This window comes from Pseudonaja textilis, chromosome 1 (genome assembly GCF_049901715.1).
Source record: "Pseudonaja textilis isolate UNSWEBS1 chromosome 1, rPseTex1.2, whole genome shotgun sequence".
NCBI lineage: Eukaryota > Metazoa > Chordata > Lepidosauria > Squamata > Elapidae > Pseudonaja > Pseudonaja textilis.
In genome coordinates, this window is record NC_141990.1 from 76994780 (window position 1) to 77018272 (window position 23493).

The 23493-nt window shown below is 37.6% G+C and overlaps 1 protein-coding gene across 3 annotated transcripts in view; it reads left to right on the forward strand.

Annotated features, from left to right (window-relative positions):
• Window positions 1–4660: 4660 nt before the first annotated feature.
• Window positions 4661–23493, forward strand: part of AGPAT4 (1-acylglycerol-3-phosphate O-acyltransferase 4) — a 44344-nt gene continuing 25511 nt past the window's right edge. The window contains exons 1-3 of one of the 3 annotated variants that reach the window (XM_087938746.1): window positions 4691–4793; window positions 10395–10550; window positions 18278–18520. In XM_087938746.1, coding sequence (XP_087794872.1) covers window positions 18343–18520 — 178 coding nt within the window. In that variant the 5' untranslated portion in view covers window positions 4691–4793; window positions 10395–10550; window positions 18278–18342. Of the gene's footprint in view, window positions 4794–10394; window positions 10551–18277; window positions 18521–23493 lie in introns of all 3 variants that reach the window. The other 2 variants (XM_026705089.2, XM_026705090.2) reach the window with 2 other exon arrangements.

Below are 23493 nucleotides of genomic sequence, written 5' to 3' on the forward strand. Positions count from 1 at the left end.
GTTTGAGAGATGGTTCTGTGACTATCCTTTTTAAGCTAACAATTTCTATCACCTGAAAACATTTTAAAAAACTCCGTCTACACCAGGAGGAGGAAAGGAAGAGGAGGTATGTTCTAGAAGAATCAGAGTTTCTGCCCCATTCTTTGCTAGATATATTAATAAAGGTCAAAAAGACAATGATTCCAGTAGTGAATCTGCTTTATCTATGCACCAAGCAATATCCTGTTTTATCCTGTTTTTAAAGAGAATTCATTTCTGGTTGCAGAAACTCTTCATACTTACATAGGAAAAATTCAATATTTCACATGTTAGAGAAAGATTACTGTTAGAAATTATAATGAATGGGCTGAGATTCTATGTAGAAGGAACAGATGTGCTATACAAATGGCACTTTTTTTAAAAAAATGGCTATAATATTTCTTGTAGAATTGAACATTTATACAGCGAATTCAAATAAAATGTATGCATTCCAATATAAATGCTAATGATCAAAGATCACCTAACAGAGTAATTGCCCAAACTATGCCAAGTAAATGTTTGTTTAAAGCAAGGTTTAAAACATGGGTATCCAACCTTTTGGCTTGCCTGGGCTGCACTGCGTGAAGAGGAATTATATAAAACATATAATATAGTTAATGTACAGTATATAAGTCACATGTTAAAAGTTCATGTTTTTGTGGGTGCACATTACCAGCTGTCCAGGACTGCATGTGGTCTGTGGGTTGAGCATACCTGGTATACAGCATAATAAATAATTAACAGAAAAAAGCAACAGGTAAAAATAAAATCAGATATGGGCAAAAGGCATTAATGAGGGGTAACAAAATAGTTTAATTTAATATATGACTGGGCTCATTGATAAGGCTTAACATGTTTTATTTTTTATTTATTTTATTAAATTTATTTCCCACCCATCTCACTACAAGGCGACTCTTGTTGTGCCATTGCATATTTTAGAAACTATCCATCGTGGTTTGTATTATTGTCAGAGTCTATGACTTACTGTATGGAATGTTTAGACAAATCCCGACTTAATGTCACTAGGAAGGCTATCTCTGAGTAAAATAAATAAAAATTTTGTCCACATGCAGTCTCTGAGCTGCCAAGTTGCTTTTAGCACTAAATTAGATTAACCACACAGTTTAGAATTGCTTATAAGGTGGAAAAGTTGAAGTGGGGCATAATGGAAACTGTAAATAACACTATATTTGCGTGTATTTACAGGATTTCTAAACATGTCCGCATTCAGCAAGATAGATTAATATTAATGAGATATAAGTAAAAAGGTCTTGTAATCACTGTATCACATTTCTTACGTTAATGGATCTGGGCTGTTCACTTTTTCTAGAACTGGAAAGGAGGGGAAGATGTGACTTTTTAAAAGATTACTGATTTTTTTTTATAAATGCTCAAATAGTAGATCTGTTCAAGTAAATGTGTCTCATAATTCCATCAGATTTTGGTCAAATTTGATCAGTCAAATTAGTTCAGTAAACTATGCTGATACTGATTTGAGTGCAAATAAAAAAGTTAAGCAATGTAGTATTCACATACAGCTTACAAAATTATATACATTTCTGTTCACTCCCACCAACACTGACAGGGCAAGCCACTAGGGTATAAACTGAGAATAAATGTCAACTCATAAAACATTTTGTATACATGGACAACAGAAAGAACGGAGGGGGGGGAGAGTTTCAAAGAGCAGGTGGCAGTGTGGAACTGAAAGTACATTCCATTCATATTTTCTTCAAAGACTGATTAGATGACTTTTGCTTCTGCCGTGCAAAAAACTAATTGGAGAGCATGATTGATGACTCTTGGCTATAGATGTTTTTTGTTGGATGATATACCCAGAGGGGTTGGTGGGGGAAGCAGGATCAAGGGTGTCAGTGAATTACATATCTCAGAGTTGGCTATGCCCAGGTAAATGCCGGACATAGAATGTTAACTTCAAATAAATATTTTTTAGTTTAGGGAGCGTGGCTCAAGGCTCATGATTTAATTGGAGTAACTGCCGGAATCCTGACAGATCCTGACTTCATAGTGGAGTTGCCGAAAAGTGGAGGAAACACGATGATCTGGACTGTAATAGATTTATTTTCCAAACAGACACATTTCATACCTTGCCGTGGGCTACCCTCAGCCCGCCAGCTAGCTAAGCTGTTCCTGAAGCACATCTACCAGCTGCATGGAGTACCACGGAGAATGATCTCAGACAGAGAGGTCCAATTCACAGCCAAATTTTGGAGGGAGTTCCTTGGATTGTCCAAGGGTCTTAGCTCGGCCTTTCATCCAAGCACCAATGGGGAGGCAGAGAAATTGAACACCATTGTAGAGCAGTATCTGAGGTGCTATGTGAATTATCAGCAGTCCAATTGGGCGGACCTCCTGCCTTTCGCAGAGGTCATGTGCAATAATGTTGTTCACAGTAACACAGGACTAACCCCTTCAAGGTAGTGAGCGGCATGGAACCTCATCCCAATGCCTGAGTATCCAAAGGATGGATGACTGAAGCTTCTGTCCCACAAAAATCTAATTGGAGAGCATGACTGATGACTCTTGGCTATGGACTTTTTTTGTTGAATGATACTCCCAGAGGGGTGGGGTGGGGGGGAAAGCAGGATCAAGTGTGAATTACGTATCTGAGAGTTGGCTTCACCCAGGTAAATGCCATTAGACTTTGTGTCTTGCTGCTGTCAAAGCCTCCTCCTCCTTTAAATGATTCTCCCCCTCCTTCAAATTTCTGCAGCCTGTACAGGTAGTCCTCATTTAGTGGTGGTTTGATGTTACAAAGCAACTTCAAAAAAAGTTGACCCAAGACCAATTTTTACAGTTTATGACCGTTGCAGCATCCTCATGGTCACGTGATGCTTGACAATTGATTCATGTTTGTGACGGTTGCAGTATCCTGGATCCCATTTTGCAACCTTCTCATAAGCAAAGTCAATCGAAGATGCCAGATTCACTTAACAAACCATGTAACTAATATAAGAGTTGCAGGGATCAGCTTAACAAATGTGTTGGGGGAAATCGTAAAATGGGTCAAAACTCACTTAACAAATTTCTCAATGTAACTTTTGGGCTCGATTGTGGTCATAATTCGAGGACTACCTGCAGTACCTAGAAGTACACATCCTCAACTTTTAAGCAGAAGGATGAAAATCGGTGCAGGCTCTTTTTCTTAAGGTGATACAAAATAACAGAGCTGGAAAAGACCTTCCAACTTGAGGCTCTTCTAGGTCCAACCCATCCTCCCTTCTTACTTGAGCGAGAGCCACAAAAGTTCATTCATTCCCAGATAAACAGACTCGGGCTCCAGCCAGCTCCCTTGCTCGGACAAAAGTGTGTGTGTGGGTGGGGGGGAAGGTTCGCCAGCAGCCAACTAACCACTACCAGCTCCCCTTCATTTACAATCAGGAGAAACGGTATGGAAATCGCAACCTGTTTCCTACCGTAATAAAAGCGACCCAAAAAACAGAAGCAGCGCTCCCGGGGCCCCTTGGCCTTTTCACGCTCGGGTTTTTTTTTAAATGGAGCCCTAACGGGGAAGCGCGCGCTCCCGTCTCGGCTCGGCAAAAGCCCGAAAGGGGTGTGATTGCGTGTTGCGGAAAGAGCTTTTTCCTCATCTCTTTTCGCCCAAAGAAAAAGCGGGAAAGATGGGCGCGGGGAGGAAAACGCTGCTCTCCCGAGAGCTTTTGTTCGGCCGTCGGTTTCGGTCTTCGGGGAAAGCAAAAGGCCGGGTGGGGGGCCCCGAGGTGAGGGCGGCGTCTTCTGAAATAACTGGGCGTTGCTGGACGAGATGTCGAGTCATACGGCTCTCTTCCTCCCCACCCCGCCCCCGGCCAATGTTCCGAAGGAAGTGACAAGCGGTGGGGACAGAGACGTCAGAGGTGGTTTTTAGTTTTTACATTTTTATATTTATATATAACATTCATATATAAATTTGAAATAGCTAATATCTCTCTCCATATAAATGTATATAACATTATATATACACACCACGTACACACACACACATATATCAATATATATGTCGATATATATATTGATTACTTATTGTACCCTATGAGTATTATTAAGTGTTATACCTTATGATTCTCCACTCTTGACGAATGTATCTTTTCTTTTATGGATTCTGAGAGTATTTGCACCAAGACAAATTCCTTGGCCGATAAAGAATTCTATTATTTATATATCTATATATCTGTATCTATCTATCTATATCTATCTATCTATCTATCTATCTATCTATCTATCAATATATCTATATATCTATATATATATGGTATTCAGCTTTGTTCGGGTATTTTCCCACGTCATTATAGTTGTGCTTTTAAAGTTGTAGCTGAAGATAGATGGATGGATGGATGGATGGATGGATAGAGATAGATAGATAGATAGAGATAGATAGAGATATAGATATAGATTATAATATATATATATATATATATATATATATATATATATATATATATATATATATATATATATATATATATATTCAGCTAATGCCTCTCTCTATATATATAAACGAATATAACATTAACAATATATACATATACATACACACACCCATTAAATTAATATATTTTTAAAAATTAAAATTTATTTTGAAGGAGCCGCCCCGTAGGTGGAGTCTCGCTTTCCCTTCTCCTCCCTCCCTCCCCGCCCCCCGTCGGTTGATTCCAGGCTGGGGCGAAGAAGCGGCGACGAGCCGGCTGGCGCCCCACTTCTTCGGAACATCGATGTTAGCGGCGGGTGAGCCCGAGGCACGCGTGGATTTTGTTGCTGTGAGTTGCAGGGAACCTTCCCCTTTGCATGCCTAACATTTGTTTCGGGGGTTTCCCGCTCCTCCCTTCCCCGACACACACACACACAAAAACCACATCCCTTCGCCCCCTCTTCCCTCGGCTTGGGATGTCGCCTTTGAAAAGCACGGAAGTGTCTAGTTGTTTGAGAGTGGAGGGAAGGGTGGAGAGGTGGGGGAAGGAAGAAAGATGAGGTGGGGGGTCGGGAGGAGGACCTTGATTTTTTGGGGTCGGGGGGAAGGACGTGGTCGTGATTTTCGGTTTTCCTCTCCCCCACTCCCTCAATAGAGAAGCCCTTCGATTCCGGTTTTGCAAAAACAAAACAAAGAAAAAAACCCTCTCTTTCTGAGGAAAGGGAGTCGAAGCCGAACGAGCAATGTCCGGGGTACCGGCTGCTTCTCTCTCTCTCTCTCTCGGGTCGTGCAACAGATTTCTCCCCCGTCACCGTTTCCATGGACACCGCCGAAAAAAGAAGAGTTGGGTTTTTTTTGGGTGGGGGGGTAGGAAACCTCATACGGCCCTTAAGCGAGGCCCGTGGGGTATTGGGATGCATATAATTTGTGCAAGGTTTCCAGCGTGTTTCGCGCGTTGCTTCCTTTCTGGCCTGTTTCCCCAAGCACAAGGAGAAGGTGGGGGAGGGGAGGGGTTGCCTAGGAAACAGACGTTTGTGACATTTTAGGTCGCAGATGCTCTCCTGAATATGCTTCACTTTCCAAGGAGGACACGGAGGTTGCCTTAAGTAATGAGTGGTCGCTAGGGAAGGTATGAGGATATTAGCGAAGGTGCGAAAAATTAAGTGCCCTGACTGCTAGTTTAACTATCAGAAGTTGTGCCTTGATGAAGACGTTTGTGTCTCTTGCATCTTACTTTAAGGCTGCTGGCAGATGCTTGGATGAAATTCCACATCTATTCGCTCAGATGTTGCAACTGGGACATTTGGCTTCCTAGGTGTGCAAAACATTTGATTCTTCTATGGGAAGAAATTAATGGATGGAAGAGCTGTGCCCTCTTCTAACGCTCTTTTTTTGAGTATGTTTCTGCTTGCAGGTGGAATCTGCCCCTTGTGATTCAAGAAAGCGTCTGTAGGAAAAGCTGTATTTGCTCCTCAGTTTTGGAAAATGCTTTTGATCAGAAACACGTAACTCAGGCAAGCAGGAAACAGCTACCTGCACTGGGGTGGAGATGAAGGAAAGCAATTACCCTGGATTCGTATTGTGCTTGACAGCATACTGTGCATCGATGTGCAAAGTGTATTCTTGGAGGGCTTTCTTGGAATCAGTTACCTAGGTGGTTTGTCTGGATTGTACATTCCAGATTCTGATGTAAACCTAACAAGAATAACAAATAGCTGAATGTAATGCATGTTGCATAGTGATGGTGTTGAAATATGAATGCAATAGGGTGTGATTACTTTGAATGTGTTATATTGAAAAATAGAATGGAAACTAAATAGATAATAAGAGTAGCTTTCTCAATAGGCTTTAGTCTTATAAGATGTTATAATATCACTAAATTCCTGTGGTATGCTTCATACCCTACTGACAACTAGATATTTAAATAACACTCTTCGGGTGTACTATTCCTATGCACCAGTGGATAGTTAAACATAACGAATATGTGATTGTTTGAGTCTTCTGAACTGACTCTGTTTCACTTAAAAATCTGAAATGTTTGAGCAACTTTTCTTAAACCAGATAGCTTTGAGATGCGCATACTTAAATTTTCAGAGTTTTCAGCAATAATTCTAGAAGTTCAGATCCACTCATCTGGAGATAGCTTTCTCCAGCCTTGACTATCTTGCTTGCAAAGGCAAAAGTAGCTAAATTATCAGAGGACTTTTTCATTTGTGAGTCTCTCTTTCCCTCTCTCTTTGTGTATAGGTAATAGAATAGAGTCAAGAATTATAAGGTACAACACTTAATAGTCATAAGGTACAATAAGCAATCTAGTCATACTACAAAACAGTCAATGTAAATCGTAAGGATACAAGTGACAAAGATACAGTCATACAGTCAGAAGTGGAAAGGGGGGTGATAAGGAGTGATGAGAAGATTAGTAGTAGTAATGCAGACTTTGTAAATAGTTGGACAATGTTGAGGGAATTATTTGTTTAGCAGAGTGATGGCGTTCGGGAAAATTTTTTCCTTGTGTCTAGTTGTTCTGGTGTGCAGTGCTCTATAGTGTCCTTTCCTTCTTGCTAAGATCATTCTTGCTGAAAGACTTCTATATTAAAGCCCATGAACTTGAAGGGTTTTCACTTCTAATTCTTTGAGTTTGAGGATTCAAAAGATTTGCTTATCTCCTTGGAGCCAAATTTTGGAGGAACAAGGCCATTTATATTCCAATAAGGCTGAACTTATGGGATGATTTTCTTATCCTATGTAAGGTTAACCCCTCCTATGATGACCAATGTGTATGAAGCCTAAAGTGCAATTATGCTCATGTAAATAATTTGCGAAGCTTTTAGATGCTTTTAGGTTAGGACTCAAATGCCTTAAGTTGCCCTTTAGGATTGAGAAGAATCGGTTATTGATTTTTAATTTTTAACAATGGATGAAAGCAACTCTGAAACAATTGTTTCTATGGCCCTTAAGCGCCAGCCCTCCAGAACATCCTGACCTGTGAGTGACTTAATTGCATAAGGGTAGCTTCTAAAAAGGTTTGTCTACTGCTAATCTGGAAGAAACTGAAGTTCAGGTCTGATTAGTATTTAAATGAAAGACTATCAGGAAACCCAGGGCTCTTAAGTCTAGGCTGCGAAGTCAAATGTTTCAGAAGTAGTATTGTTACCAAGAAAATAACAATGTCCACCTTTGTGTATTGTCATCTAGGAATGAATTATACTTGAACGACATTTTTGTCTGCCCTTCCTTCCACCATTAAGAAATACTGAGTTTGAATGTTGACTTATGGCTTCTCTTTGCTTTGCATTCCTTCCTTCCTTCTTTTATCAGATTTTAGTCTTTGACTTTCATTGTTTGTGTTCTGGTGGTGAATAAATAATTAGTGACATCTAAGAAATGAGATGATAAATGTAATATTCATTTATACGCAGAAGTCTAAATGATGACGCTGTGGCCCTTGCGAAAGGAGGTAAGTTCTTAGTTTGAGAGGAGAAGATTCGAATCAGCTGGAAAAAAAATAGTAATTTTTTTAGGAAAGAACATATTAGTAGAAAAATACTGTCTAACCTAGCATATAGAAATGCTTTCCTTTCTGCTACAAGCATGCATAAAGCAGTCTCTTTTGTACTTTGTTGTTAAAAGCAGTTCATCCTGAGTTATGGACAAAACAGCACTACAGTGCAAACTAACTCTCAGTAGTTTATGGAAGAGTTTTACTGTGCCTAACTGATATGGAGAGAGTGTGTAGTATTATATTTATAGGGGTTTTTTTGACATTCAATGCAGACTGATATTAACATCAGAGGGGAAAGGAGTGCATTTATATAATTTTATGTATGCATCCAAAGAGGTAGCATAATCTGCTGGCCCAAATCATTTCTTTTGTCAGTTAGATTCCAAATTATACTCTATCCATTCTACTTACAATGCTTTAAAAAAAATCTCTCTGCATCATACAGATACCCAATTTCTATTTCCATTTTAGCTTCCTATGTCTGACGGAGATATATTTAACCTGCAGCATAGTAGGATATACTTTGATTAGACCATACTTTTGGTTAATTTGGAGTGTTTTAGTGCATGCTAATTGGCATCTCATGGGATAATTTTGAAATAATGAGTGTCACTGCAATATACTACCAATGGAGAAATCTAATATGCTCTTTTTGTGAGCAGATTTACGTTCCACAACTTCCAGAATTTATCTAGGTGTGGCTTGGTGTTCTCTGTGCTTTGTTGCTTGCTTGCAGACATTTAAGACTCCGCAGTTCAACCCTGAGCTTCTCTTCTGTTCTCTTCTGTTGTTTTTATCTAGATGTCTTTATTCTCACCTACTACTTCCTTGCAAAATCCTAAAATTAGGATTAAATAGAATTGCGCTCATTTTCTTTGTTATACTAATTCCTGAAGGTGTGTTCTTGTGCTTCATAAGGATGTGCTTCATCAGATTTGAGGGTTAGGAACTACTTTTAGACTTTGTGAGTTTATGGGATCTGTACTTTTAAAGGTATAAATTAGATAAGCTAATATTTAATGGGCTTCAAATAAAAATCAGGCACAGATGTGTCATAGAGAAAAACCTGGTTTGTCAGTATCATGTTTGAATAGGAAACCATGTTATGATATGGCAGCACTTTTAGACGATGATAAACCTATCTATACTATACATTGAAAGAATAATGGTAAACATATAATTTTCTCATATTTCTGATTTAATCGTGGAGGATGTGTGTCAGTTAAATTGGTATTTAACTTAATGTAATTGAGAAATGTTTTGCAATAATTATTTTAAAACCAAGTTAGTTTATTACAGAAATGATTATTTCTTCTGTTTTCAATGTTTATCTTTCTCCCAAGCGGGCAAAAATTAAATGATCCTATCATTCTCAGAATTCAGTAGTTTATATCTGTGTTTCAAATCACATCAACAGAATAATAGTACTATAAAACCTTAGTTTAATGAACTGTTGGGGGAATGAGTATCCTTGAATTCTCAATGGCAGCTAATTTTGAAATCACTTCTTTTGTATTACAAAATTATTGAAACTGATGTGAACAGTGTCGAAATATCAGTTATACAATTATGCAAATATTGATTAAATGTAATATCTGGATTGCTTTAACAGTGGCCGTTCGTTGTTCAAGTAAAATCTAAACAAAAATGTTTTCTAGTGCATCTGAAGTCCACTGATTGGAAGACCCAGACAATTGTAAAATCAGTGTATAAATGAATCATTATTGTTTGAATTATACTGTTCAATTATATAACCTAGGTGTACTTTTATGGACAAACCAACATTTATGTACTATTTTTTATAAAGTGAATACATAATTATGTATCTTTAAAACCTGCTAAAATGTTGCCTGTGCGTATAGATACTTTTGTTTCTTCCCTTTTCAATTAATAACTGCATTTGAGTCAACATTTCTGAAGATATTATATTTGTAACTGAGATGAGATTAGCAATTGCTGAATGTTCAGTGTAATTTAAATATATAAGTATGAAAGACACAGTTACTTAATTTCGTACGTTTCTGAGAACAAGCTTTTGCAATGAAGGGAAAAAAATGACAATTAGGTCATTACTTTTTTAAAAAAAAATCCAAATAAATTTGAAAGAATGTCAACTTTTATCTCTCTAGGTTTTTTAGTCTTTTTATCCACTTTTGGGATAAACATTTACCAAGACAACTTTAATTTTTTTTTAAAGAAGTTAGAGGAAGAATGTGTCATTATCTTAAGAAACACCTCATTGATGATCATCTGGTTTAGTGGACTGACATTCCTCCTCTTTCAAATGCTCTTGTCTTTGAGAAGAGGTAGCAAGCTGGCTTACATTTTATGAGGACCAATTCTAGAGTTCTGATCTTTGCTACTTTAAAGGTACACTTAGCACACAAAAGAAAATTATTTTAATCAGTGTAATATTTCTCTTTTTTTAATCAATGAAAAGAACAGATTCCCACCAGCTCATGCAGGAGTTCTGTGAAAGAAACTGAGAAAGACCCCACCCTGGGAATATGGGAAATCAGTTCCATTGTAATGGAATGTAGGCTTCAACTTATGAACACAAATGAGCCCAACATTTCTGTTGCTAAACAAGACAGTTGTTAGGTGAGTTTTGCCCCATTTTACGACCGTTCTTGCCACAGTTCTTCCTTCTTGACTTGGCTTGTCATAAGGTTGCAAATGTGATCACATCACCCTGGGACACTCAAATGCATGCTGGTTGCCAAACATCCAAATTTTGACCATGTGCCCAGGGGAATACTGCAACGGTTGTAAGTATGAAAAATGATCACAAGTCACCTTTTCAGTGCCGTTGTAACTTTGAACAGTCACTAAATGAATAGTAGTAAGTCAAGGATTACTTGTAATCTGTGTGCTGAGATTTTTTTTTTTTACTTTATCCTAACCTCTGCTGTACAACAACTATGAAAGAATTGTATTTTTTGTGGAGGTGGAGCAATCAAGAACTTGACAACTACACAGATTATTCTCTCTCGTATTAATTTTTCCTTCCCCTGGAATGATAGTTAACAATGTGAGTGAGAACAATTAATGGTGAGAATAATTAAGCAGCTTGGAACAGCGTGCTGTCAGAAGTTGTAGGTGCTTCATTACTGGAGATTTTTAAGAAGAAACTGGACAGTCACTTATCTGAGATGGTATAGGTTCTCCTATTTGACCAGGGGATTGGTCTAAATGACCTCTAAGGTCCCTTCCAGCTCTATTCTGATTGATTGACTGTTCTGATTGTTTGAAGGTGGATGTGGTTGATCTGCAATTACAATGACTGATGCTGTGGTTTGTTTTATTCATTCATATATGTTGTGATAATCCCTAGCAGACAGGTAATAGGAACAATTTGTCCCTATTGTGTACATGTCTAAACCAGTTTGAAGGGAGCTTTTACATTCATTATGCAGACTTTAATGAGAATACAACTCATGATGGGAATTTTCCCATGACTCAAACAGGAGTCATCTTTACTTACGTGTAGCAACACTTGTGATAGGCTGAAGAAATCCTGGTCCTGCTCTATCTACATGCACCCAACAAATCTATTGGCCAGGAATCTGTAATGAACCAATTTGAAATCTGCACTACATACTATGGAGCTTTGTCTTCTTTATAAATTCCACAGTAGCTGTCACAAAATGACATCTCAAATAATGTCTCATTACTTACGAGGTTCGGCTTTTTGGTGTGACCAGCACAGTAGACAAGATAAATGAAGGTCATTTCATTTTTGGTGATTCAGCCATCACAATTTAAATAACTGAGCCTGCAGTTTTATAGCTTGCAATGATGGGCTTTTGAGTAGATATAAAAATAAATCTGCTGTAAGTACAGAGAGGTCATGTTATAGATCCTGCTTATTTAAGGAACCTCATACAGGACGATTTGTACCCTCTAGTGATATAGGGAAAAATAAGCTTTAGTTGTTTCCATCAAATGATGCAGACTGGTAACTAAATATAGACAGTCCTTAACTTATGATTGCTTGCTTAGCAAGTGTTCGAAGTTATGACAGAAGCTACTTACAAGCTGGTTTTGCAGTTCACAAATGACCACATTTTGGGCATTCCGCAACCAGTCTGCATTTATGGCCATTTGCAGAACCCTGCAGTCACGTGACCACACCTTGCAATTTCCAATTTTCAGCAAATTTCCGTTTCCGTAGTAAACAATAAATGCCACAAAAAAGGTCACAAATGTAATGATTGCCACAAAAAAAGGTTACAAATTCAGGTCCAGTCACATGATGTCCTGATTTACAACTGTTATGGGTTATAAGCATAATTGCTGGGCTCTTGTGGTTATAATTCTAGAACCACCTGTGCAACCTCCTCCCCTAAGTATGAAAGAAATAGGTCAGGAGCGCTGTATCAATAATATTTTTAGCATGGAACCATTATAAGAAAACTTTACAATAAATATTTGGGCACAGTGTGAATGGCTGCCAAAAATAAGATAATATTACTTTCAGTGCTCTTTCCAGTTAATTTCCTTTTTATCCTTCGTTGTTTTGAAACAGCAAATATTTGATGTGCCCAAATATTTATTGTCAAGCTTTCTTAAAATGATTGTATTGTAATCTTCCATCCCCTTCACTATGATAGTTTACAGTCTCTGGAAGCTTTTGCAATATGTGAGTTTTTAAAGAAAACTAAAGCTCTTCATTCTTTGCTGTAACAGGCAATTCCTTCCTGATCTGCTAAATTAAGCTTTTCAAATATGTATTTACCACTTTACTGTCCACTTGTTTGGGATATGTAATCTTTTTGCTGGTAATTTATTCTGAATGGTGCAGTTATATTTCCAACCTGCTCTACTATCAGAAAGCATACCCACTCTTCTTCTAAAGAAAAACATATGTTTATGTTAAACAGATAACAGATAATCAGAGTTGGAAGGGACCTTATAGGTCATCTAGTCCAACCCCCCGCCCAAGCAAGAGACCCTACACCATATTTGACAAATGGCAGTCCAATCTCTTCTTGAAGGTCTCAAGTGATGGCGCTCCCACAACTTCCGCGGGCAAGCTGTTCCATTGGTTGATTGTTCTCACTGTCAGAAAGTTTCTCCTTATTTCCAGGTTAAATCTCTCCTTGTTCAGTTTCCATCCATTATTCCTTGTCTGGCCTACAGCCGCTTTAGAAAATAGCTTGACTCCTTCCTCCCTGTGGCAGCCTCTCAAATGTTGGAAAAATGTCTAACAGAATGATCACATACCTTCCTGTAGAATAAATTACAGATAGTCCTCGATTTACAACAGTTCATTTAGTGACTATTTGAAGTCACAATGGCACTGGAAAAAGGGATTTTCGTCCATTTTTCACACTTATGATTGTTGCAACATCCCTATGGTATCATGATTTATATCTGGATGCTTGGCAACTGACTCATATTTATGACAGAGGCAGAGTCTCAGAGTCACGGGATCCCTTTTTGCGACTTCCTGATAAGCAAAATCAATGGAGAAGCCAGATTCATTTTAACAATTTTTGTTACTCACTTATCAACTGCAGTGATTCACTTAACAAATGTGGCAAGAAAGGAGGTAAAGTGGGAAGAAAACTCACCCAACAATTTTCTCACTTAGCAACAGAAATTTGGGGCTCAATTGTGGTCGTAAGTTGAGGACTACCTGTATGAGTTACATTCCTATAATATAAGTTGGGAGTGTTTAAAATCATTGCTTGGCTAGTTTAATTTTCTATTAAACTTGATTTACGTGCAATACCATGTCATTTAGGGAACTTTTTGTGAATTATGTTTTTCCAGATCCGATTTTTTTTTCTGTCATGCTATTGAATAAACAAGTAGTTTTACCCAGAGATTGTGCTCCATCAATCCAAATCTGACTTCTGGCATTCATGCACAAGATGCACTCAAATCCCTAAAATGTTAGCAATGAATGATGGAACTATTTTTCTTACTAGTACAATCAGTAGAAGAAAATAAGTTGAGTAGGAAAAAGTACAGTGCCTGGTCTCCGTTATCTTTCTTTTTTCAAACTTTATCTTCTGCTTCAGACTCTTCAAAGTGCAGATGATAGTTAAGTGCTTCGGGCATTTTTGTTCCTATTGCATGCTTATAACTTTAAATCTCTGCCAATTCCTGCCCAACCATGTACAACTCTGAAATTGGATTTCCACCAATACTTCACTTGACTTGATGCCTTCCTGTTTTGGGAAACTCTTGACTTCATACTTACCAGAAGTGCCACCCTACAGCATCCCTGGTTATATTAGAAAATGATATTCTCATCATTTTAGCAACTAGGTTTTTCTAATACTGTATTGTTTATTTATTTAAAGGATTGATATGGCTGCCCATCTTAAGCAACTCTGGACTGCTCACAGCATCAATAAAACCAATGGCTATAAAACAGTCATAAAACAGTAAACCGATAAAGTGATAAAAACAAAAAGCCTGTGCTTTAGTCGTGCCTCTGAGATATACCCTGCAGCAAGCTTCAATTGTTCTCATTCCATATTTCTATCTATAGAATCTTATCTTTGGTTAAAGAACCAGGTCTTAATGAGGGTGGGGCCTTGCCAAATCATTGGGAGGGGGGAATAGTCCACATTGTAGGAGCAGCCACAGAAAAGACACACTTGTGAGGTCCCACGAAATGGCAAGATTTCAGGAAAGGGGTTGAGAACAGGGGTGTCAACTCAAGGCCCTCGGGCCAGATCCAGCCCATGGGTTACTTAGATCTGGCCTGCGGGACTACCCTGGAAACCACAAAGGATTGGCCCATAGCTCCATTTTCGCTGGCAGAGGGCTAGCAAAACAAACTAAAAACAAAACAAAAGGAGCAATATTTCCCCTTTTGCATTTGATCATGCAAGAAGGGACAGGAAAGGAAAGTGGAAAGACAGAAAAAGGTGGGAAGAGAGCAAGGAAGGAAAAATAAGGAAAGAAGGGAAGGAAGAAGAAAGGAGAAGGAAGAGGGAAGGAAGAAGAAGAAGGAAGGAAGGAAGGAAGTGTTCTGACCCAAACCTTGTTCCAAGGAAACAAACACGAAACGGAAGTAACAGCAAAACCTTTTAATGATTCTTTATGAATTCCGTTCCTTCCCGATTAAAAGGCTGTTTCAAACTAATTGTCTCTGATAAGAACGAGTCTTGCCAAGGTTGTGCAAGGCTGCCGAGAACACAAGATAAAGTTACCAAGCAATATTTGAAACAGAAAGAGTCTCCAAACACCAACTAAGAGATTCCGAACATCCACAAGGCTTGAGTGCAAAAACTTCTTTGCTTCCTCCAAAGAAGTCCGGTTTCTCAGCTGGCTTTTATCTCTTAACGGAGGGGCCATTACCTTACAGCCTTACTCCTGAATTGTCCGTGCTGCTGCAGCTGTTCTTTCCTTCAAACAGCTCTGAGTGCACGTGCATTGGGCACAGGCTCCTTGGGGACCTCTTCATGACTGCTGCCAGCCTCCACAATCTCCAAAGGCAGCATTCCACTCCCTGATAGTCCTGACCCCATCCCTGCATCACACTCAGGCCCCTCATCTGAGTCTCCCAAGACCTCAACTGTCCACACCTGCTGCCGGCGAACCACAACAGGAAGTAAGGAGATTATAATGAGAGGGAGAGCCTGAGGGAAGTCCCGCCTTAGCACTTGGCCCCCCAGGTGCCCCCAATATGAGTGATGTTGAGATGGCCACACCCACTCTGGCCATGCCTACCCCAGCTATGCCCAGCAACCTCAGCCTCCCCAAGGTCAAATACAACCATTATGCAGCCCTCAATGAAATCGAGTTTGACACCCCTGTTCCAGAGCATCCCTACCCTGTCTGATTTATTCTTAGGATGTCAATATTATATGAAAAATAGTATGTATCCGATATATTGTAACATAGTATATATATAATATAGGAAGAGAACATATTCATTATATCGGTTCTAGAAAAGTTTGGCTCAGCAATGAGGATTGTAAACAAAGCTGAAATAAAGTATGAAAAAAGTAAAAAGACGGGGATGGCTAATTGGATGCTTAGCTATTTTTTTTAAAGTTATTGAGAACTATGCCAAATGCTTCTCTTGTTTGTGGTTCCTGAACTTGCATCTTTATTCCTCCTTTTAACTTAGAAAACTAAATAAACAGGAAGACTGATTTCTGCAAATAATAATTGCTTAATAATAATCTGAGGTAGTCTGTCCAAAGAGCATATTCAATACCAAATACTGAATATAATAAATGAATAAATAGTATTCCTATTTCAATAGTTTTTGTTACAGTATATCCCTTTTCACTCCGATGCATTTCTTTTTACTACTTTAGCAAAATGTCAGTCCCTTACAGGTAGGTTTATCAGATTCCTCCCTAATCCTTACCATGCAGCCTCATAATTTGGACAATTACTGTGTTTTGCTTCAGAAAGTAAATCTATTTCACAATTTCAAAGATTTCTTAGAGGTGCCTGAGAAAGTAAACTTGGAATATCCCGAAAGAGCAGTTTCTCTGATAGTTCTTAGTTAGGCTGGAGCCATTATTAAACTAATACATTACTTTAATTCAATTCAGTTCAGACAGTCCAATTTTCTTTTAAATATGTGATGATTTTCTGGCATTATGATGTTTATTTATTCCGTTTCTATAGGTATCATAAAGTCATATAGACTTGAATTTATGCAACTAAGTAAGTTTGTTTGAAGTTTGAATGCTAGTGCTGGACTCACAGATTAGATAGACACAGCTTTCACAAGAGTGGAATTGTGAATAGTCATCCAAGGCACTGGATTAGAAGCTGGGAGATTGTTCTTAGGCGTGAAAGTCATCTAGGTGACTTTGCCAATTATTCTCTCTTAACTTTAGGAATAAAGTATTGGTAACAGGGTGGGTAAAAATTGTTGATTTGAAAAAAAATTAAAATGCTTTCTTAAATTCAAATCAGATATATATTTATTTTTATCAAATGTATTTTAATCAAATGCCACTGGAGTAAAAAATCTGTGTAAAATAGTTTTCTATTTAAGATACATTAATAATTTAGTTTATTCAGCATGAAATGAGCTTCGTTTTGTAGCATGAGGCTATACTGTAATATTGAGACTGTTGGTGAGACAACAGCAGGTCAAAGGAAGAGCAGCTGTGGGAAAGAGATGACAGTTGCTGTTTAAAAATTATGATTTAAATCAAGCCTTTTTATTAGTGATTTAAATCGTGATTTAAATCGACTTGATTTAAATCAAATCCACTCTGATTGGTAAGCCATTTTTGAAAATGTTGCCAAGAAAACTGCATGGTCTTATTTCAGTAATCACTAAGGATTGACATAACAACAGGCATTCAGAAGTTTTTCTCAGAAGCTTTTCTGCTGATTTATACATGTAGCAACAGTTCAAATGTTTTTACTACCAGTTTTGTGGATGTGGTTGGTGGGTGTGGCAGGGGAAGGATACTGTAAAATCTCCAGTCAGAGGTGGTATTTGCCAGTTCTCCAAACTACTCAAAATTTCCGTTTCTCCAGAACTGGTCAGAACCTGCTGAATACCACCTCTGAGAGATAGATAGATAGGTGGAGGGAGGGAGGGAGGGAGAGAGAGAGACAGACAGACAGACAGACAGAGAGAGAACACAAACTGGACACCATGAATAATAATTGACTTTGCAATAGAGGTGTAGGGTTGATAATAGCAATAATAGGATCTGATGCTTTGCTTAAATAGCATATGTAAATTCTTGAAAAAATTCCTTGGGTTAAAGTGGAAAAAGAATACAAAATATTTCTTTTTTATTGCTTGGAAAGACTAATAGAAGCATTTAGAAATATCTAAACTAGAATTTTTAGAATCTGAAGTCAGTAAACATTAAATGATTTGTCATTTTTTAAAAATCGGTCAAAAGTGACCCATAATTTTCCAAGTAACACTGAGGCTTAACGTGTTTGGTATGATCTTGGCAGCAAAGAAGCCCATTCTGAAAGGGTTTTTTATTATGATTATTATTATCAAATCATGCTTTCCAAGCTTTTACAGGCCCTGTACTTATTACCGCTGTGAATAAGACACTTCTTTTTTTTTTTTTGAACTGTAAACAAATATCATATTTTTAAACTGAAATGTTTAGTTCTATAGAAAGGCGAGGAGTTTGAGCAAGCAGTTATAGTATAGTCCTGCTTTTTGCACACATTGTCATATTGTCTTTACACACAGGTGTTTGTTTCAGGGTATCTATTTTCATATGTTTCTTTAAACTACTTTAAGTTGGAAGTAATAGTGTATTTAGGGGAGGGCAATATAAAGTAAAAAGATAATGAAAGCAATGCAGAGACTCCATGTGGATTATTTCTAATGTTATGGTTCTATTGTCTTTCCACAGTTACCGTTCCAAATTTGAGCACTGTTCTCTCCTTTTCTGGAGGATTTGCCTTGCTGCCTTAAACCATGGACATCATGGGATTTCTGAAGTCTCAATTCATTTGTCATCTTATTCTCAGTTATGTATTTATAATGTCAGGGTTGATAATCAACCTCATTCAACTCTTCACGCTAATTCTCTGGCCATTCAACAAGCAACTTTTCAGAAAAATCAACTGCAAGCTGTCATATTCTCTTTCAAGCCGTAAGATGTTTTTATATTCTTACCTTTGTTTTAACAAATAGTATTATTTAGGACAGGCAGATTTTAAATGTGAAAAAAGATGTTTTACTGAAATACTTTTAGAAATGCTGCCCTGGAAGAACACGTATTAATAAGGAACTTGGGTTTTTTTTTCATTTTTTCCTTTCTGCAAATTCTCTTTCCTTCTTTGGATATATACTTTATATACTAATGTGAGTTCAGCTGCTCTAAAGTTAATTATTGAGAAATACAACTAAAAGGTAGCTACACAGATAGATGGTGCACTAGGAGAGTAGTAAGGATTCTGCAGAACAGTGTTTTTCATTGAGGGGGACCTCCAAATCCATGTTTTTTTTTCTTAAAAAATGCAAGAATAACCAACATTCAAAAGTGCAGTCAAGTGTTTTTTATTCCTTCCTTTGCAATGCAGTAATCCTTAACTTAAGAATACAATGGGGACTAGAACATTCATTACTAAACGATGTTAAGAAATATGCCTGTGTTTATGGCCTTTCTGCTGCATTCATTTAGCAGATCATTGTTGTTAAATGAATCCGATTTCCCCCATTGATTTTGATTGTCAGACGCTCCCTGGAAAGATTACAAATGGTGATCATGTGACCCCAGAATACTGCAATCATTGTAAATACATGCTGGTTGTCAACCACCCAAATTTTGATCATGCGTTCCTGGAAACACTGCTGTGGTCGCAAGGGCAAGGATTGGTTGTAAATCACTTTCTTTAGCACTGGCTTAACTTTGAATGGTTATTAAATGAATGGTTATAGGTTGAGGACTCCTTGTATAGGCATTCTTTTATTGAAGTACTCTTTGTTGCAGAGTTTCTCTTGATGTACCTAACAGTTATTGTTCCTTGACTTTATCACAGCTTCTCCCTAAAAACTTAGTTCATGCTAGATTTCTCACAGTCCCTTAGTCTTTCCGACAAGCAACTATGTGTCCCCGGAATTTTCCTTATTAAATTACCTAACTCACTGCTTTCCCCTTGAAAGAGAGAGAGGTCTGCTTCAAGCAAAATTCAGCCTCTACCATCCTATTTATTTCTAGCAATGTTTGGGGGATTCACAAAAGTCCCATTAAAAATGTGGAGAGCATCCTAAGGTAACATACCCCACCACAAATTCTCAAACTTCCCAATGTGTGTCTACCCCCAAAGTGATAGCTTGTCCTTGCTATTCAGTCAATCTTGACTGTTCTTCCTGCTGATAATTCTTCTCTGTTTGCTTGAACAGGATGAGTAGAATTTCATTAATGGAACAGCTCTCACTCGCTATATCCATTTCTTCTCATTGAACATAGGGAGCGTGTAGTCCTTTAAATACAGAATGAATAAAATACATTGTTCTTAAGGCATGTAATCCCCTTTCTCCATAAACATTAGTTTCAGTTGGCCAAAATAGTATTTTTTCCTCTCCCTTCTTTTTTTTAATGATATACATATATTGCAATTATTTGCATCCTGCTTTCAGGATATAAATCCTCCCATATCTGCTTAGAAGCAGTATTAATGATAGTAAATACAGATAGCCCTCAACTTTTGACTTAACAACTCATCGAAGTTCCAAAGGCATCAAAAAGGTGATTTAAGACTGATCCACACATTTACGACTAGTCTTCACATTGCAGTGTCCCTGTATTCACATGATCAAAATTCAGGCGCTTGGCAATCAACATATATTTACCATAGTTGAAATGTCCCAAGGTCACATAATTATCATGTATTAACATCCAGGGGCTTCTGACAAACAAACTCAGTGTGGGAAACTGGATTCACTTAATGACCATAGTGATTCACTGAACAAATATCACTGGCAGAAACATTGTAAAATCAAATGCAACTCACTTAATGATTACTTTGCTTAGTGATGGCAGTTCACATCCCACTTGTAGCTGTAAGTCGAGGATTACCGGTAGAGTATTATTTAAGAACATAGAACAAGTCTCTAAGATCTACCATGGTCTTGGTGTATTTTCCCTTTGGACATTCCTTCTGTTTTACAGACTCTGGTTTCTTTTTGGTCTGTTTTTGTTTTTTAAAAAATTAGGACTTAAATATATATTTGTGAGGGTGAAGGTTTGTTCTTCAAGCTTGTGGGTTGGTTTCCAAACATTTTGTTATCAGGCTAGGTAACATCTTCAGCATATTTTAGGGGAATTGAGTTCCCCTAAACTCCCCTAAAAAGGCTACTTGTCACATCATCTCCTCTTCCCCCGCCCCCTCCCCAAAACCAGTACTCAACTGAAATGCAAGAAGTGACTGGGTATTATGGCAATATGCTTTTCCTTAAATCCATCTTTTTTTTAATGAACTTCTTATTCCCCTTTGCTTGTCAAGCCAGAACATGAGGCTGGTGAGCCTCCCGAGAAATGCATACTTATTAATAAAGACTCTGTTAATAAGAAGGAGTAATCACTAATGAACAGAAATTGTTTAGAGGAGATAGATTTTTTGTTAACTCTGTCCCCTGAGAGAATACCAAACCATTTCTGCTGTGCTTCAAGTTTGGCTTTTTTGTTTGATTTTGTTGTTTTTGAACAAGTACAGAAATTAGGGCAAGAATCATAAATCCTTCTTCCCCTAACAAATATCAGAACAAATCATTTTTAAAGAAAATGAGTCATTTTTATTTGATTAAAATACTTTATAACCCTTTCAAATTATCTAGTATAAAATGTATCTGAATCAAGAATGTTTAAGCTATAATCCCACATTTGCTATCCTAGAAGATGAATTCACTGAGCTTTAATTCTGATTAAACATACATAGTGTTGTGCTGTCAGTTTATATTTTAAGAAGCATTTTATGACTGAATCTCTAGTCTTTTCTCATTTGTATGGATTATTTTGAACATAATGATCCAAGTTTCTGGAAAATTCTCTTGTTGTTGCAAATATGATTATTTATATTGTAAGGAATCATCCTCTCTAGACTAGTTCAGAAGTAGATATATGGCTTGCTCTAAAACAAGCCAATATTTATAACCTTGCATATTGATAGGGAACCAAACACCGATACTTAATTGTATATGACAAGCATGTGAACTACCTAGCCAAGAGTTTGGGATTAAGTTCATGTATAGTTTTCAAAGTTTTGTCTTTGATTACAAGCAGGTATTTTGATTTGTTGCCGAAGTATAAATGTTTAGGAAAGATGCTATAATAAATTGTCTTGACTTTTCTCAGTCATTTTGTAAAGTTTCTGAATGCAATAACAGTACAAAGAGTCAATGTGGTTGCAATAATAGAGTCTAAGGACACAGACACATAGCCACCAACGAAGCACACAGTTGCATAATCACTCAAGTTCAGAAGACCTGTGAGTGCCATCAATGATGCTATTTTTGCGACTTTCTAGTACTCTCTTCGAACTGAGCAGTGTTGACAATAACTGACCAGTAGAAGAAGCATCCAGTCAGTGCTTCCCTTCCCCCCGTTTGTTTTTGTTTTTGTGGAGACACTCCCTAAAGTGAGAGCTTCAGTGCTTCTTCTCTGTTCAAATAAAAATAAAATCAAAAGGTGGCAAAACCACCTTGACTTCAGAGAAAGGAAATGATGAAGGTGTGGGAGGCAAAGCCATGGGGTGAAAATTTTCACTGTAGAAAATTGCCCTATTCACAGGCCCAGCATTGCTCTTGTTGTTGGTATTGATTCAGCTGTGGAAGAGCTCTGGAGATACATTGAGATGATGATTGAAATATACATCTAGGGTACAAGAAGAAAAAAGACAAAGCTATCCAAATTTCCCAGTTGTATTTTTTTAACTACAATGTGACACTTTTATTGTTATTTATTTACTTAAATTTGTTATGGCTGCCCACTCCAATAGATACTGTTTGTGGAAGCTCTGCTGTATGCTGTTTTCTTCCTGGATAACAGTGAAGGTACTTGGCATAAACAATTGTAAGTAGACATGAGCCCAAGAGATTTGCAATTAATTATGGCTCTAAGATTACTGAGTAATCTGAACCTACTAATCTTACGTTTCACTGACTAATTGAGTTCTTTTTTTCATCTGCTCCTTTCATTGATTTGCATTTTATTGGTAATCAATAGAGTGAATAGAATCAGTAAATTAAAATAAATAAATAAGGAAGCAGTGGTTGTGCAAGTTTCAGTGCCTTGCTGATACAATTTAATTTCTTCTTCCATTACGATTTATGAGAGAAATTTAAAGCTCCTTTTGTTCTGTTGTAGCAGTCCCTTAAACATTTATTGCTGATTGACAAGAACATTGTGGCACACATGAATTTCACTGTCTTTTACTATAAAGAACCTCGCTGTTGAAAGTACTGGCTGCATATTTTAGCCCATAGCTAGTCAGGTTACACATAGTTTCCCATCCCCATGAACTGTGCAGATTTTACACAACTTGTAAAATTGTGAAGATGTGCCATCCATGCAGCATTTTAAGTTGTATTGTTACTTGGAATATGTTTTGGGGAAAGAGGCTCTGATGCTGTAAATACTTTTGAAGTTATTTGAACGCCTCCAAATTGAAACGACGTTATCTGTTTTGATTGTCAGTTCCTTTGCCACTTCAAACAAGTTCATTTCTCAGATGTGTACAGGTTTTCTTTTTTTAAATACCCAATTCTGCTTAAAATACATAAAGTATGATTACATGTTCCCTGGTAAAGGTTTCCCCTGTCCAGTTATGTCCAAATCCAGGAAGTGATGTTCATCTCTATTTCTTAGGGAGTCAGTGTTGTCTGAAAATGCTTCCGTAGTCATGTGGCTAACATGACTATACACCAAGGTGCTTGGAATGTTCTTATCGTCTCACAGAGATGGTACCTATTTATCTACTCACACTTGCATGCTTTCGAACTGCTAGGTGGCCAGCAGTTGGGGCAAGTTACTGGAGCTTATCCCATTGCACAAAGCTTGGGTCTCGAATCAATGACAAGCTCAGTTTCTTTAATGGCTGAACCATCACTACCCTTCTCATATTC